At 34.3% G+C, this 16,411-nt stretch overlaps 1 protein-coding gene across 4 annotated transcripts in view; it reads right to left on the bottom strand.

Moving 5' to 3' along the window:
• The window catches only part of NBEA (neurobeachin), a 365,883-nt gene that overhangs the window by 237,151 nt on the left and 112,321 nt on the right, over positions 1–16,411 (bottom strand). For all 4 annotated transcript variants that reach the window (XM_087894770.1, XM_087894771.1, XM_087894772.1 and 1 more), the window contains 3 exons: positions 8,950–9,388; positions 2,399–2,553; positions 851–977 (listed from right to left, as the gene is read on the bottom strand). In XM_087894770.1, coding sequence (XP_087750896.1) covers positions 851–977; positions 2,399–2,553; positions 8,950–9,388 — 721 coding nt within the window. The remainder of the gene's footprint in view (positions 1–850; positions 978–2,398; positions 2,554–8,949; positions 9,389–16,411) is intronic.

The following is a 16,411-nucleotide window of genomic DNA, read 5'->3' as shown; positions in this document are numbered from 1 at the left end:
AAAAAAAAATTGTCAAACCGGACTCATCAAGAGAGAATTCATGGCCAGATTACAATTTGATGAACGCCTCTTTGGTACTGTAAAACATAATTGTTTTTTCTTACTTCTATATCATTATAGCAATTAGGTTGCTGCTACTATAATTCAAATCATTTTTATAATTTTGAATGTATATTTCAGTAACTATTGATTATAAAAGGTTATAGGTAGATAGTTATACTTGAAATTATTTTTCCTCAGGAAATGGGTGAATCCTGTCTAAAAAAAATAAAATCTCTTCTATAGTGTATGTTTTTTATTTCAAAAATTGCATTTATTTATTTTTTCAAATATTTATAGCCATTCATTTCATATATATGACTGTAGATGGCTTACAAACAATTAAAACAAATGTTTAAAAAAGATAAAAAAAGAATAGAACAATTTTTAAACGATAACACAAAAACATTAAAAACTATCATAAAAAATAGCTGAGGTAATCAGATTTAACAATAGCATTCAATACAACCAATCTGTCAGCTATGCTACATTGCCATAGTGAGTTGCAAAACCATGTTTTCAGGTCTTTCAAAAGACCAGCAGGGTATTCTTATATTTACATTTATATATTTACATCAGCAATGTTCGCTATATGAGAAAATACCGAAGCAAAAATAGGATTATTAATATATTAATTATGGTTACATGGTTACATGTAACATGGTTATAGTCCATGTTTGTACTTCAGTGAGTTCCAAGATAGTACATTTTATTTCAAAAACCTAGAAGCCTTTGCAAAGATATTTGTTGCTTGCAAATTCTATGCCTTTCATTTTTTTTATCCACCTCCAGACTAATCAATAAAGTATACCTCATGTTTTCAGCTGAATCCTCTGGCATTGGTGCGACAGTTTGAACAGCAGGGAGATTCTTACTAGTAGCACCATTCACAAAACTAGATGATGACGATGATGATGAAGATCCTGAATCCACTGCACCTATCCACCAAAATAGAGCATATTCAGTCTGAAAAGTAATGCATCAACTTCACAGTAAATCATAATGCATCTATTTTGTATGCATAATAACTCTGGAGTGCTTTTAGTTTTAGACAACATTTCTCAGTTTCAAAGAACTGGCAACTAATAATTAAAAACTGAATTAACTAAATTAAAATAATTTATTCAGTCAGAAGATATTCCAAAATTCAGTTAGAGTCATTCATTCTTTTTTCTTAACTATACTCCAATATGCTATAGTACAGATATTTATTCTCAAGTACTCTCATGATTATGTATGAAAAAAACCCTGAGACCAAATTATTTAAATTATAGGAGAAAATCATCTAGAATATCTTGCCCATATCTAATTTACAATCCAACTGTTTAAAAAGTGTTATAACTATACTTCACAAATATATTTCATGCAGATACAAACATATATCCTTTTGAACAAAATGTCAAACCCATTATGGTGATTTAAACAAACAGTAATTATAAAACTCAAGGCTAAGACATTATCTTCTTAAAAATTACCACACGAAAACAGCAATAAGTATTTCTAGTATCATCTAGTGTTAATGGAAATAAAAATGAACATGTGGAAGTATCTGATCTCCATAAACCAATAAGATGACATTTATACTCTTCAGTAAATTAGTCACTATTCTGAGTGTATCTCGTTAAAAATCCCAAGGAAATATTATAAACGGCATGTTCTGAGAAACATGTTCCAAATTACTATAAGCAGATGTTGGCATATGTTTGTGGCATATACAGTAGAAGAGATGAAAACAAAAATATGTTGCGTACAAATGATAGCATTTATACCAATGCAACCAGCATACAGAAAGCAATAAAATACAGCTATAACAAAATCTATGAGCAGTATCCTTGATGAGTTATCCTATTATTAAGCATTTGACCATGTTGGACAGTTTTTTTTTTTAAGTATGGTCATTTCAGTAATCACTTCCACTAGGGAATTTTTCATAAAAGATTTTAAATATCTCTTCCAAGATATTTTAAATTAATGTCTAATCAGGTGGATTCTGTTTCTATGAACTAATTCTTTTTTTAAAAAAAAATCAACGACTGCTGACGAACATTTGAGGCATTTCCACATAGCGGATTGAGTTTATAATGTTGATATCCTTCAACAATCTTCCCTTTTTCCAAGCACAAACTGAATTCCTTGATTTAGAAGAGAAATATTTTGGAAATCTTTTCAATTTACACATTAGGAAGTGAGAATGTTTAAAGATATTTAATACAAAAGGATTTCAAATATAAGAAAGATACCAAAAGCAAAAAAAAAGAAAAGAAAGAAAGAAAGAAAGAAAGAAAGAAAGAAAGAAAGAAAGAAAGAAAGAAAGCTGAAAGAGAAAGACAAAATTCACAAAAATATCTAAAGATAATACCTGTTGTATTTATCATACTTTTTGGGGTAGCTCCTGTGGCAGCAAATATATTTGGCGTACTGCTTGGTGGTAGTCCACCTCCAGCTGTGGTAGTTCCAACAGTGGTGACTGCTAGACTTCCAGGGGGAGGTTTTTTCACTGGAACTACAACACTTCTACAGAGGGAAGAAAATCAGTGCAAAATCAGAAAAAGATGCTTTTCTCTTTCCTATCCATACACTGGAGGAAGAAATCAAATTATTATTATTACATAAATAAAAACAAACAATAAAATCAAAACATAAAGCATATATAGAGTTAAAAAGGAAGAAAACAGGGACAAAAATTAAATAAAAGAATATATATATATAATTTTAAGGAGTAATTAAAAGCATTTAAAATATGAATATTAAAAATGTATCCTCAGATGATAAAGATAATATACTGTAACCAGTATTAATATAGTGAATAAGCAGATTTTTAGTCATTTATGAAATTAGTCACATTTCATTGTTCAACTCATAACCATTAAAATCATAAAATGTTTCTGATTTTTTTCAAGTAATATGACAATGTAACTTTAACTTTGAAATGATCTCAACAGTGATTTGATTTAGGACTACCTGATCAGGACTGCAAAAAATCCAGATGACCACTCAAAGGCAGGAAAAAAAGAATGAAAAAACTCTTAATGCTGTTATTTAGGAATAATCTTGATTTTTGCATCTCAGATCTGGTAGTCTTTTTATGTTATTACTTCTGTTTATGGAGTTGTTACTTATATCTCCAAATATTACAATAATACATTTACATAAAATTAGTAAATCAAAATTATTTATTTCAGCAATACCATAATATTATATTACTGTAATCTTTAATATGAACCTTGTGCATTATGTGTAGTAAATAGATACAAAAAGGTTTATAATGAGAAATAATTACAATATAATTTGATAGAGTATAATCTAACAAGGATAAAATTCAGTAGACAACCTAAGCAAGATACAGAACTAAATTGTTAAGCTAAAGATTTTGTGGACTAAAGGATTGAAAGGCAGGGTTTGAGACATGCATTTAATGTGAGAATTCCAGAAATAACAGAGAAACATAAAAAAACACCCCCTCAAATCCTGCTATGAGTGTATTATCAGGGGTGGAATGAGGAGTCTTCCTAGGGAGGTTGAGCAAGGATACCAGGAAAGTATGCAGGAAGTTTATATTCCCAGCAATATTTTCCAAGATATGAAAGTCATCCCTCCAGGAAAATGCTGGAGGCAGATGATCACTTTAGGGATAACAGAGAGGATATATAGTATAAGGAAAAGAAAAGCCACTTCTGTATTTTATTCCCCCAAAACTAAACTGATAGGCAAGATTAAGTATTGACCCTATAGTGCCTGATGATAAGTCCCTTGATCAGATGGCACTAAAGATGGTTCCAAGGAATAACTGAGTTCTAATGGGGTTTATTGATGCAGCCAGCATATTAGCCTTCCAGATGTCTAGTTGCTAAAGCTGCTATGAAAGAAAAGAAAATCAAACACTGTAAAAACACAATTATAGAGAGAACATGGAATATAAGAAGTATGAACATGGGAAACATCCATGTACAGAAAAATGCAGTGCCTCCACACTGACATCCTCGGCAAAATCAAACTGAAATGAAAAAATAGAATGAACAGTATTTCTTGAAAGCTTATAGCAAAGATACTACTTGGGTATGATGTAGTCAGTGACTGAAAAATATCAATTAAATTTAATGGACAACCGTTTAATATCATGTTTATCCAATTTTGTGCTCTAATCACTCATGCAGAAGAGTAGGAGATTGATGGATTTTATCATCAAGTTCAGTCTGAAATCAAGAGAAAAGCAAGCAAGATATGTTGCTTTTGATTGGAGATTAGAATGCTAAAGTTGGAAACAATAAGAAAACCTAGTTGTACTATATAATCTAGGAAATGGGGGAAAAGCAAACAGTTTTTGCCTATTCAATGATTTTTTCATTGCTAACACTTCAAATAAACAAAATGGTGCCTATTATACATGGACATCACCCAATGGAGCACAAAGAAATAAAGTTATATTATTGGTACCATGAAGTAGAAAGGCACAGTTAACAGCAAAGAGAAGGTCAATAGCTGATAGTAGAAAAGACCATGAATGGGTCACATGCAAATAGTAAGTGAAACTAAAGCAGAATAACAATGTCATTTAACTAGAATATCCTCAATGCTTGTAATTTAAAACAATGTTAATAGCATGAGATTTACAGAATATCAAGCTCTGGTTTAAAATGGGAATGCACATTTCAATAAACAAATATCAAATTATAGAATTTAAATACTAAAACAAAAAACAACAAAAAACAAACAAAAAAACCCTGTCCTAACATTTATTTCATCTTAAAGCTAATATATTCACCATGGACAGCTTCTGCATCTTCTGTTCTGCTAAAAATATCCTGGAATTTGAGATTTTAGGCAACAGTTACCTAAAAGAAACTACAGACCAATTTTTTTTCCTGATTGTTTCTTTGGACAGACCAATCTATTTTACTAAATTCAGGAGAGTTTTAAAAGATGGTTAGGAGCAGGGAGAAAGGATAAGTTTAAAAACAAAATGTGGTGTTTATGCTTTTATTTTGGGAATTTAGCTTGCTTTTATATCTGTAGGCCTTGCAGTTCTCCTTTTTTTAGGATAGCTGATATTAAACAATTTACTAAAATTCTTGCTATGTAATGAAGATTTTAAATCTCACAGTTTTATAGTCAATGTATTAATGTACTAAAGATAAATTTATAAATAAGAACTGCTTTTAAAAAATGAAGATAAAATATTTAATCTATGAATGTCTTTGCATGTATTTCCGTATACAGCAAAATATCTAACTCATACAAAAAAAATATAAATAAAAATGTGTCACTTTCACTCTAAAATTATCATAGCCACTAGCAAATAATCAGTTGCTTGTGCTGTTGCAAATACCACTACATATTTTTTTCCACGTGATATTGGAATCATAACTTTGAATCAAGAGTCTAGGGCCAAAGAAATCTGTTTATATAGTTTATGATGTAATTACAGCTACACCTTAGAAGACAGATGAGACAGAAGGCAGGGATATATTGAAACTGATTGAAAAATGCAGTTGTCCAGAAGCACTTGTGGGGAAGAGGTCTCTGAAAAGCTGCTCAAAGCTTCAGAGTTTGAAGTGAAATTTTTGATGTTGTCACTCTCAATCTATTGAAAAGCTGACGGACAATCAAACCCGTCTGGCTAGCTGGCAGCTCATTTTGCTGGCAGGTGGCAAACAATTAGACACACCAATTTGTGCCTCCTGATGACATTAAAGCATGAAACTAAGTTGTATGCAGGGCCTAGTGATTTGTGTGAAAGCATTTCAAAAATAATACTCTTTGCCGTGGCAACTCATTTCAGACTGCCACCTTCCATTATGGCTTTGAGTAGTGAAGACGACAGACTTGAGTTACGTGCAGTGCAAGGGCGCTTCTGTTCAATCCGTCATCAGCGCCCCCCGAGACCTCAATCCCTCCTTTCATCAATATCACCTCATCATTTACATTCGATAGTACTTGAACTGCTGAATACATTAACAGAGAAGATCTATTTCATGAGTATATATATATATATATATATATATATATATATATATATATATATATTACACACACTATATAGATATAGATATATAGTGTTTTTTACATTTCATTTGCAATTCTATGTGTTTTTAAAAGAATTTTAATATGTTTTAGAAAACAATTTTTGTAGAATTATATCACTCATTCTTTGTTTTATTTGTAATGAATAAATACATAATAAGTATTTACTTGCTATGTGAACCTGGGCAATTAAATGTTTTTTTAATGGATTTTAAGATTCCCCAGGAAATCTTTAATAATCTTTAGCTACTTTAGAAAATCTTATAAAAACATTTATGAAAAATAACATCCATTAGAATAAATAGGTATTTATAAGAAGCAGAACCCTACAGATATTTATCTTTTAGAATGGTAATAGAAATATTTTGAATAAATATGGCAATAGTACAAAGAATTACACAAGCATACACTGACAGTTCACAGGTTAAATTCATAGCTATGCAAAATACAATTTTTATTCTATTCAACTAATTTAGAATAATATACATTACAATCTTGGACCTATTCAGATTTAAAACTCTTATGTCGCATTCTAAGAAAGTATTGCAGCAACTCTTTGACTTCTGCTACTTACAACTACTGTATCTGCACCTAAAAATCTGAATTAAATGGCAGTAAAGAGTTAGGATTTCATATTTCTTTGCTATCATCAAGTGACTATCCAGTTTTGCAACCCATATATGGTAGTGCTTACACTACGTCTGTTTTCTCCTTTGAGTTTCAGGAAGGGATTGAAAGAATCTGTCTTCTGCCACAAATAAGCTACAGTTTCCTGTTACATAAAATCTGACATATCATGTTTATTGTACAGTATTGTACAGTATTTATCACCAAAAATTCATCTTGATTTGTTGAAGTTTTGATGTCTTATTGTTTGCAAAGCCATACAAAAAAGGCTCAGTATGGCTTATTCTCATAATAGTAATATACTGTAGCTTTAAATTATGTTCTACACATAGGATTAGAACTAAAACTGAAAACTGAAAATAAGGGATTTGCTAATATAGTAAAACAAACATTTTCTAAGAGCATTAATACTTAACAGATTTTTTTAAAGTTTCATCTGATTTTTTTATATTTAAATAGCCTATACCTACTGATTACAACCTTTTCTAACATTTGAAGTATTACTACATGAGTTTAGAAACAAATGTAATTTGAAACATATGTTAGAATTGGATAAAAAAATTGGAAATATTGCACAATTTACTGAACTTTTCCCCAAAGTTTTTATCCCAGAAATATCTTCCCACCGAGACTGTATTCTTATAAACCTATGCACCTGTAATGCACAAATAAAAAACCCGAAAACATTCATAATATGCACAAAAAGGCACATACAAGTACATACCCCACAAACAAAAGCATATAACCCACAAAAAACTATCTCTCCTGCACTCTAACAATAGTGAAACATAAATCAGAATAACAAAATTAGAGGACCCATTTAAAACTACCTCGACCCCTTGATTAATCCAAGTTAAAGCATCCCTAATTGATGACTCCAAGTGCTAATTCAACACATTGGGTAAAGGCAAGCCCATCGCTTCTCTAATTAGTTCCTGTCAAACTGTTTCTATTATTTCCTTACTGTTAGGAAACATTCAATTAGAATATGTCTTCTTGATCAGAATCTGTGACAACCTCCTTAAAACTTCGTGTTTGTATGAGGACTCATTGAAGAACATTTTTGAATGTGCTGATCAAGTCAACTGTGAAACCAACAGAATTGTCATCAATCCTACATTTAGTTACGAGTGATAATCAAAATATTATGAAATACTTTGTCAAATGTTTGCCAATAATATTAATACAATTTACTAAGGAAATTAAAACCTTTTTAAGAATACAGTATGATACAAAGGCATCACGTCTGTTCAGAAATCCATTCTAATTTTTCGTAATCACATTGTTTTCAAGATGCTTACAGATTCTTCTTTGGAGTTTTAAATTCATCCACAGTAAATGCGTATCCTTTACCAATTAATTTCAAACCTCATTCCTGCATCTTTACCTTGCTCTTCCCAATTGAAGATAGAAACACTCTTCTCAAAAAATACTAAGTCAAAATCATGTTTGAGTATTTGTTCCCAATAGCATTTTCTCTTCTTCATCTGAATATGTGCATTTTGATTTTTTCTCCCTTCTACTTCAAACATGTTTTATGAAGCCTTTTTTACCCTTCTTAATATCCTCAGCTTTAGCATTGGGTTTAGGTTTTTTTGACTGGGGTTTAGGTTTTTCTAATACCATCTGTACAATTATTTGGTATCTGTTTATAATCTTAATGGTGTCCTAACTCTCTTTACAGTTCCCTGCCTATCCCTTTACAGTTCCCTATCTGCCTTCTTTTGCCTTTTATGCAGCCAAACTGTTTGCGTAGTTTATTATTTTCTTATTTCTTTTCATCACCAGAATTGTAGAGAAATTCAGACTGTATGTATAGGACATAAACATTTGCAAATACAAATACTCAATTAAAACTAACAAATATAGCCAAGTAAACTATAACATAAAATAAACTGTCCTTTGGGCTATATGACCTATGATTATTGTGAACGTCTATGAAAATAATTGTGTTCACATTACCAGGTGCTATTCACCATTTTTAGCTGCAAACATTTCTAGTGACTTTTTCATCCAGACCTATGTTGATGTACCATTCTCTTGGAAGATACCTCAGTAAAGCAGAATGAGAACTAAACTTGCTGGCAGAAATAATGTCATTTGAGTATTTGCAATGTTTCTGGTTTACTCACCAAACCATGGTTAAATGTTAGTTTTATGTATGAACATAGCAACTTTCAACTATCAAGAATAAGATAGGCAAGCAGGCAGGGAGACAAGACAAGACAGACAGACAGACAGGTGATTGAATGTATTACATACCTGTCAAAAGAGTGAAACTGCATTGGAAGAATAGGCTGAGCTTCTCTTTTCAGTGCAGGATCAGGATAAGGAATTGGATCAGGCCCACATTCTGGAATTTCAACTGGTGCTGCTACCAGACTTTTCAATATTTCTTTAACATTAATACCTTTGCTTTGGCTAATACTTGATATTGAAGATGCAGGCTTCAGAATTTCACTGGGACTTTCCGTTAAACTTTCCTGAGATTTCTTCACCTCAGATGACAAAGTAGATAGCAATTCGCTCATAGCATCTGGACCAGGGCTTGTTTCTAAATCTGTCCCATTTAAAATACTGGGTATTTGTTCCTCTTCAATTCCAGAATCAGTGTGAGGAATAGAGCTTTCCAATGGAATATCTTCAATTGGAGTTGGAGTTTCTTTTTCTTTGATATTGTCTGGAAATACAGCAGGAGTTTCTACAACAGAAAAAGTAGAGAAATATTCAAGTCTGTAAATTAGTAGTGTTATGTTCTCAAACATTAAATAGAAATGTCAACACAAAATAAGGCTGGAAAATATAGGTGGAAAATCCTCCAAAATGCATGAGAAACACTTAGAAATACATTCTTATTCTGGAATTTCACAGCAGCCACGACACAAACATTTTCCAGTCCTATGCTGCGAGGCTTCAATGCGAAATCAGAAAAATAATGCTTCAGAAATGCTTGCTTGGTACTATCAAAATTACCAAAACTAAGTAACATAGCAGAAAAAAACAAATTATTTTTTCTATATTTGTTTGTTTGCTTATATTTGGCTTTCCTTGAAATGCCCAAGGCCACGCACACAAGATTCCACCATTGTTTTTTCCCCCATTTAGTAATCTTGTGAAGTAGGTTGCATGGCTGAGGATAGTTATAAACCTAAGTCTTCCAGGTCCTAGTGCAGTACCTTCTTAAAATTTTGTATCTATTCAACAAGTCATTTAGCAGCAAACATGTAAAAAAAAATAACAAGACAGTTGACTAATCTGCTAGTTTCCTATATTGTTTCATAGGACCTACCCAAATAAAGGCATGTCTCACCAGCAACCTTTGACAATGACAGAGAAGGCAGCAGATGACCCAACCTGAATTTTGAAGACATAAGTGTATTGCCTGTGTCAAATTTGACAAAAAATTTGCATCCATGTCTCAAGTTCTCTACATATTTTGGGCATTCTAGTTACTTCCTCAGGTACTTTTTCAATATGGGAAATCATCAGATTCTAGTTAAGGTGCCTAGTTCATTCTGTATCATGCCAATTTTCAGAACTACATTTTGAATGCAGTACACCTTTTAGTAGAAATCTAGTAGTATATAGTAAATTTAGTAGAGGGAGGAGGTAAAACTAGGCTGCAGAGGGAGAAAAAGTTTGATGAGCACTCAGTAAAATCCAATCGAAGTGAAGATGTCCCAAGAGTAAAGAATGTCGGAGCAACGATGCATGAAAATACAGATATTTCTTTTTGTAATTTAAAATGGAGCACATGATTTAGTATAGTTACTAACAATACTTCAACTGCCATGGAGGTTGTATTATATTTCTCGTAATCAACTGTAGATTTCTTGAGACAATGCTGTTCTTGTTCCTATCTCTGAAATTAATTTTAAACAGGAAAATTATTTTATTTTAATTAAAAGTTTATATATGGAGGTCTGGGATAATTGAGTTGTTTTTTGATTTCAAAAAGATTCTGGGCACCCCATATTAAATTTAACAAAGAAATGCAAACTATGCGTTTAATTAATGCATATGACCTGCAGGGTGAAGAAAAATCTTTCTCAAACATAATATTACTTCTGCTTATACAAATTCTTCTGGCAAACATTTGACATAGTAAGGCAAACATTTGCTGTACAAAAGTATAAAATGTCTGGGCAAACTCTATTGTATTTAAATCATCCCATTTTATATTCAACTATATATATATATATATGTAGGTCTTTGGTTATTCGGGTTTTCTCCCGCGTAAAATTGGAGGTTTCTTGGCAATGTTTCGACGAAGTCTCATTCGTCATCTTCAGGCTGGTGTTCTCAGCTTCGTGCTTCTAGGAGCAATGTGTGTGATCGCAGCTGTTTCTTCCTTTTAACTGCCAGTGGGGGTGTGAACTGATTGGGTGGGAGCTTGGCTGTGTTCTGATTGGGCGGAAAATTGAGTTAGAAAATCAAAGGAGTATATGAAATCCCATGCACCGCCTGCCCCACCACATACATCGGACAAACCAACAGAAGAATAAGTGCACGCATTGAAGAACACAAGAACTCAGTCACAAAAGAGGAACCAACTTCTTCCCTGGTCCAACACCTCAAAGCCACAGGACATGATATTGACTTTAAAAAGACCAGAACTATCGCCAAAACTGAACACTTTAACAACAGAATAATCAGAGAAGCCATCGAGATAGAAAAACGTCCACACAGCATGAATAAACGAGATGATACCTCCCGCCTACCAGCCATTTGGAAACCCGCCCTTATTGACAAACGAGTCCCTAACACAAAGAATGACACCAGACCCACACTCACGAGAGCCACACAGGATGCAACCACCACACATCCACGCAGAAAGCAGACTCAAACCCACACTAATGATGAGACACGACCACGGACCAGAAGCCAGACCACAGCTGCATCATTAGCCACTTTAAACCCTTCCAATCCATACATGAAGCAGACTGACACCCACCATGAAGAGTTGGCACAGCCACGAACACGAAGCCAAACAACAGCAACATAGCTCACCAGCTCAAATCCCCCTGCTACTCAGACTAACCCGAGCACAACCAAGCCCCCACCTAAACAGAACACACACCCAGCCAATCAGAGCACAGCCAATCCCCCATCCAATCAGAGCACAGCCAAACCCCCAACCAATCAGAACACACCTCCGCCCAATCAGAACACAGCCAAGCTCCCACCCAATCAGTTCACACCCCCACTGGCAGTTAAAAGGAAGAAACAGCTGCGATCACACACATTGCTCCTAGAAGCACGAAGCCGAGAACACCAGCCTGAAGATGACGAATGAGACTTCGTCGAAACGTTGCCAAGAAACCTCCAATTTTACGCGGGAGAAAACCCGAATAATCAAAGACCTACATACAAACACCCGCGAAAACCTCAGAAAATATATATATATATATATATATATATATATATATATATATATATATATATATATATATATATATATATATATATATATATATATATATATATATATTAAAATTGAAGGGTAGGGTTAGAAGTGACCTTGGGGTCTTCTAGTTCAATCCCCTATGCAGAACAAAAACCTTCAGATTACTCTAGATAGGTAGCTGTCCAATCTGTGATTGAAAACATCAAGTGGTAAAACACTTAGAACTCAAAGAGGCAGTCTCTTACATAGCTCTCATAGTCAGGAAATTATTTCTCCTTTCAAGTTTACATATCTCTACGTAAAATTTCCATTGGTATTTGTCAATACCCCCCAGAGTTATGAAAACTAAATCCACGCCCTCTTCTTTTTGACATCTTATAGAAATAGATGATGTGCAGAAGATGATATCAAGGCTTCCCTTAGCCTTCTCTTATTTAGGCTAAGCATTTTTATTTCCAATTTCTTATAGAAATAAGAGCACAATAGATCTATTACCATATGACTTAAATCAGAATTTAGGCCTCTGTATACAATATTTATTTCTTTTCTCAAAAATTACTAAACCTTAAATTTCTTAAGTTTCCTTTTAAGGTCTATTTTTCAAATATTTGATATTTTATAAATAGTTTTCATAAATCTTAGGAATTGTATCAAACTGTAAACTTTATTTTTGTTAATTTCAACTTCTGAAAACACCATGTAAAAACATGATTTTTATGAAAGATAGTTTCTTTCCTATTTACAGAATTGATTAGAAAGTTAACATTGTGAACTTTTACCTAAATTTCTTTTACTAATAACATTCTCTTAATGATAGGATTTGTAGAATAAAGAACTCGATATCGCACATATAAATGTTTTATTTCAGTAGAAATAAATACCTTAAAATAACAGATAACCAAGCAATCTCATTATTTATTATATCTAAAATATCCTAAGAAAAGACCTTCCAGACTAAATGTCCAGTTGTTGAGTTATTCTGTTGTCATACAGATATCACATACCAAAAGAAGCCCATGAACAGGGAAAAAATGCAATAGAACCCTTTTTCTTATTCTCCAAGTCTGTTATTAAGACGCAAATTAAATAAATACATACACTCAATTTATAGCTGTTTATGTCATCCATTATGAATTTAACTAATCACCCTTAAAAGCTTTCCAAAGTGAAATAACCAGTAATAAATTGCATAGCAAAATTATGTATTTTGTGAAGAACTATTTTATTATTTCTCATCATTTTATGTGTTTATTTTATTAAAGGGCTAAACAACCCATGATCCGTTGATCATTCGTTTCAGAGATATTCTTAAAACAGAAGGACCACGGGCAGGCAAAAAAGCAGTGGGAACAAGAGCAACTTCCGACTTCCTGCTGGCTGACTACAGCAGCATGGCAATACTGATGAGGTCACAACTTTGCCAAATTTCAATCCCACAAGAGTCATGGGTCCCGGATTTTAGATGAATTCTGTAAATTAAGGAACATTGATTCAAAAATGTATTTATTGTTTTATCAAAATTATTTGCCACCCATCTCGCAGTTCAGGTAACTCTGAGCAGCTTACATCCAGATAAAACAAACATTCAATAATTATAAATATAAAAATGGATTAAAATTACAAAAATTAAAACAAGCCAAAAAACATAATTTGGAGGGAAGAGGTGGGGTGCCTTTTCTGTTAGTGCACCAGCCAACAGCTTCTCCTTCAGGACCCATGATTGTTGGCAAAGCCATGTTTTAAGACTTTTCCTGAAGGCTATAAGAGATGGGTTGGATCTTATCTCTTGAGGCAAGATCTTCCAAAGGGCAGAAGCTGAAAAATTGTTATCCTATAACGCACCATTTCGCTCAATTGAAGGGTATAATCAAGCAGACAAGAGAATTTTAGTACTATAAAGATCATTTTCTTAATACCATGCATAAAAACTGGAGGAGATGGACTAGAGGAAATATGATAGTAGCCTTCCAGTATTTGAGGGGCTGTCACAGAGAAGAGTGAGTCAACCTATTCTTCAAAGCACCTGAGGGCAGGACAAGAATAGACTCCAGTTATTGAGGTATTTTATTGTCATACAGATATCACATGCCAAAAGATGCCTGTGAGGAGGAAAAAATGCAATAGCACCCTTTTTCTTGTTCTCCGAGTCTGTTATTAAGATGCAAATTAAATAAATACATACAGTCAATTTATAGCTGTTTAATTCATCCATTATGAATTTAACTAATCATCTTTAAAAGCTTTAAAATTATTTCCAAACTGAAATAATTAGTACAACTTGTGGCAATAAATTGCATAGCAAAATTATATATATAGCTTATCAACCTAGAATTAAGGAGAAATTTGCTGACAGTGAAAACAATCAGTGGAAGAGTTTGCCTCCAGAACTGGTGGGTGAGATTGGGCAGCCTTTTGTGCAGAATGGTATAGGGTCTTCTACTCAAGCAGGGGATTGGATTAGAAGACCTCCAAGATCCCTTCCAACTCTGTTATTCTGTATTTTTTTTTTGTGTGTGTATATATATATACATACATATGTGTGTGTTTGTAACGAGAGAGGGAAAGAGAGAAAGAAAGGATGTTATTGATAGTTGCGAAGTCGTGTCTGACCCATCGCGATCCCATTAACAACATTCCTCCAGGCCTTCCTGTCCTCTACCATCCTCTGGAGTCCATTTACGTTCATGCCGACTGCTTCAGTGACTCCATCCAGCTACCCTTGTTCTCTGTCGTCCTCTTCTTTTGCCCTCAATCTTTCCCAGCATTAGGCTCTTCTCCAGTGAGTCCTTACTTCTCATTAGGTGGCCAAAGTATTTGAGTTTTATCTTCAGGATTTGGCCTTCCAAAGAGCTGTCAGGGTTGATCTTCTCTAGGACTGACCGGTTTGATTGCTTTGCAGTCCAAGGGACTTGCAGGAGTCTTCTCCAGCACCATAATTCAAAGGCCTCAATTCTTTGGCACTCAGCCTTTCTTATGGTCCAACTTTCACAACCATACATATAGCTTTGACTATACACACTTTTGTTGGCAGGGTGATGTCTCTACTTTTTAGTAAGCTATCTAGATTTGCCATAGCTTTCCTCCTCAGGAGCAAGCGTCTTTTAATTTCTTGGCTGCAGTCCCCATCTGCGGTGATCTTGAAGCCCAGAGAGAGGAAACATGGGTATTTTTAAAATGCTGAGGGAAAAATCAACTGAATATACCTGTATACAAGCCCATCTGGATAATTTTGAGGTAAATTCTCAACTTACTCCCATGTATATACAGTACTTACCTGTAACTGGAATCATCTGCAAATTCACACATATAGGTTATTCTCTAGAACCGTGATGGCGAACTTATGGCACACATGCCACAAGTGGCATGTGGATCCGTATCAGTGGGCACACGAGCTCAACTCTGCCAGCTGATTTTCGGGCCTTCCAGGCCCATTGGAAGTTGGCAAACAGGCCATTTCTGGCCTCTGGAGGGCCTCCGGTAGAGGGGGGGTTGAGGAAGGCCATTTTCGCCCTCCCCAGGCTCCTAGAAAGGCTCTGGAGCCTGGGAAGAGCGAAAAATGGGCTTACCGGGGCCATCACGTGCCAAAAGCGGGGGGAGCTGCGTGGGAGGGAATCGCATGCACATGCGTGGGTGGCATTGAATTATGGGTGTGGGCACGCGTGCAGACACCCCCTCCCCGCGTTCCCCCGCTTTTGGCACACAACGGCAAAAAGGTTAGCCATCACTGCTCTAGAAGATTACCTGATCAGTGGTAGTTGTCTTTTCAGACTCAGAGAATGTGTCAGTTGAAACACTAAAACAGAACCTCTTGAAGAGTGATAGGTGCACCACAATATGCCCATATGTTACCACTGTTTCACAAGCTGCACTGGTTGCCAGCTCACTTTTAAGAGCAAATCAGTATGCTTGTTATTATATATAAACCCTTGTGATTATTTGAAGAATCATCTATTTCCAATAGTTTCTGCTCACCCAGTAAGAGCAGAGTTGTTATGTTCCAGGTCCCTTCAAACAATGTCATCTATCAAGACTTAAGAGGTGACATTCTCTATCAGAAATCCTGCCCTCAGGAAGAGCATCCTCCCAGAGATCCATATGGTTTTCATACTATTCCAAAAGTAAAACCTGGCTTTGCTCCAAGTCTGGAGTTAGGGTGGTTGTTGAGTTTCTGATTATTTTTTTCTTGTTGCATTGAGAGTTTTTTCCCTCCAGTTTACATCTGTTTTTCTTCTTACTTTTATTGTTTTAAAAGGTTAAGTTGCTCAGAGTTGCCTGTTAGCCAGGCAACTTTCAAATAAATAAATAAATACGTTCTTT

This window comes from Pantherophis guttatus, chromosome 5 (assembly GCF_059756535.1).
Source record: "Pantherophis guttatus breed Tessera chromosome 5, ASM5975653v1, whole genome shotgun sequence".
In the NCBI taxonomy this organism is placed as follows: Eukaryota; Metazoa; Chordata; class Lepidosauria; order Squamata; family Colubridae; genus Pantherophis; species Pantherophis guttatus.
The sequence above is the reverse complement of the archived record's forward strand: the minus strand, read 5'-3'. Positions and strand labels throughout refer to the sequence as shown.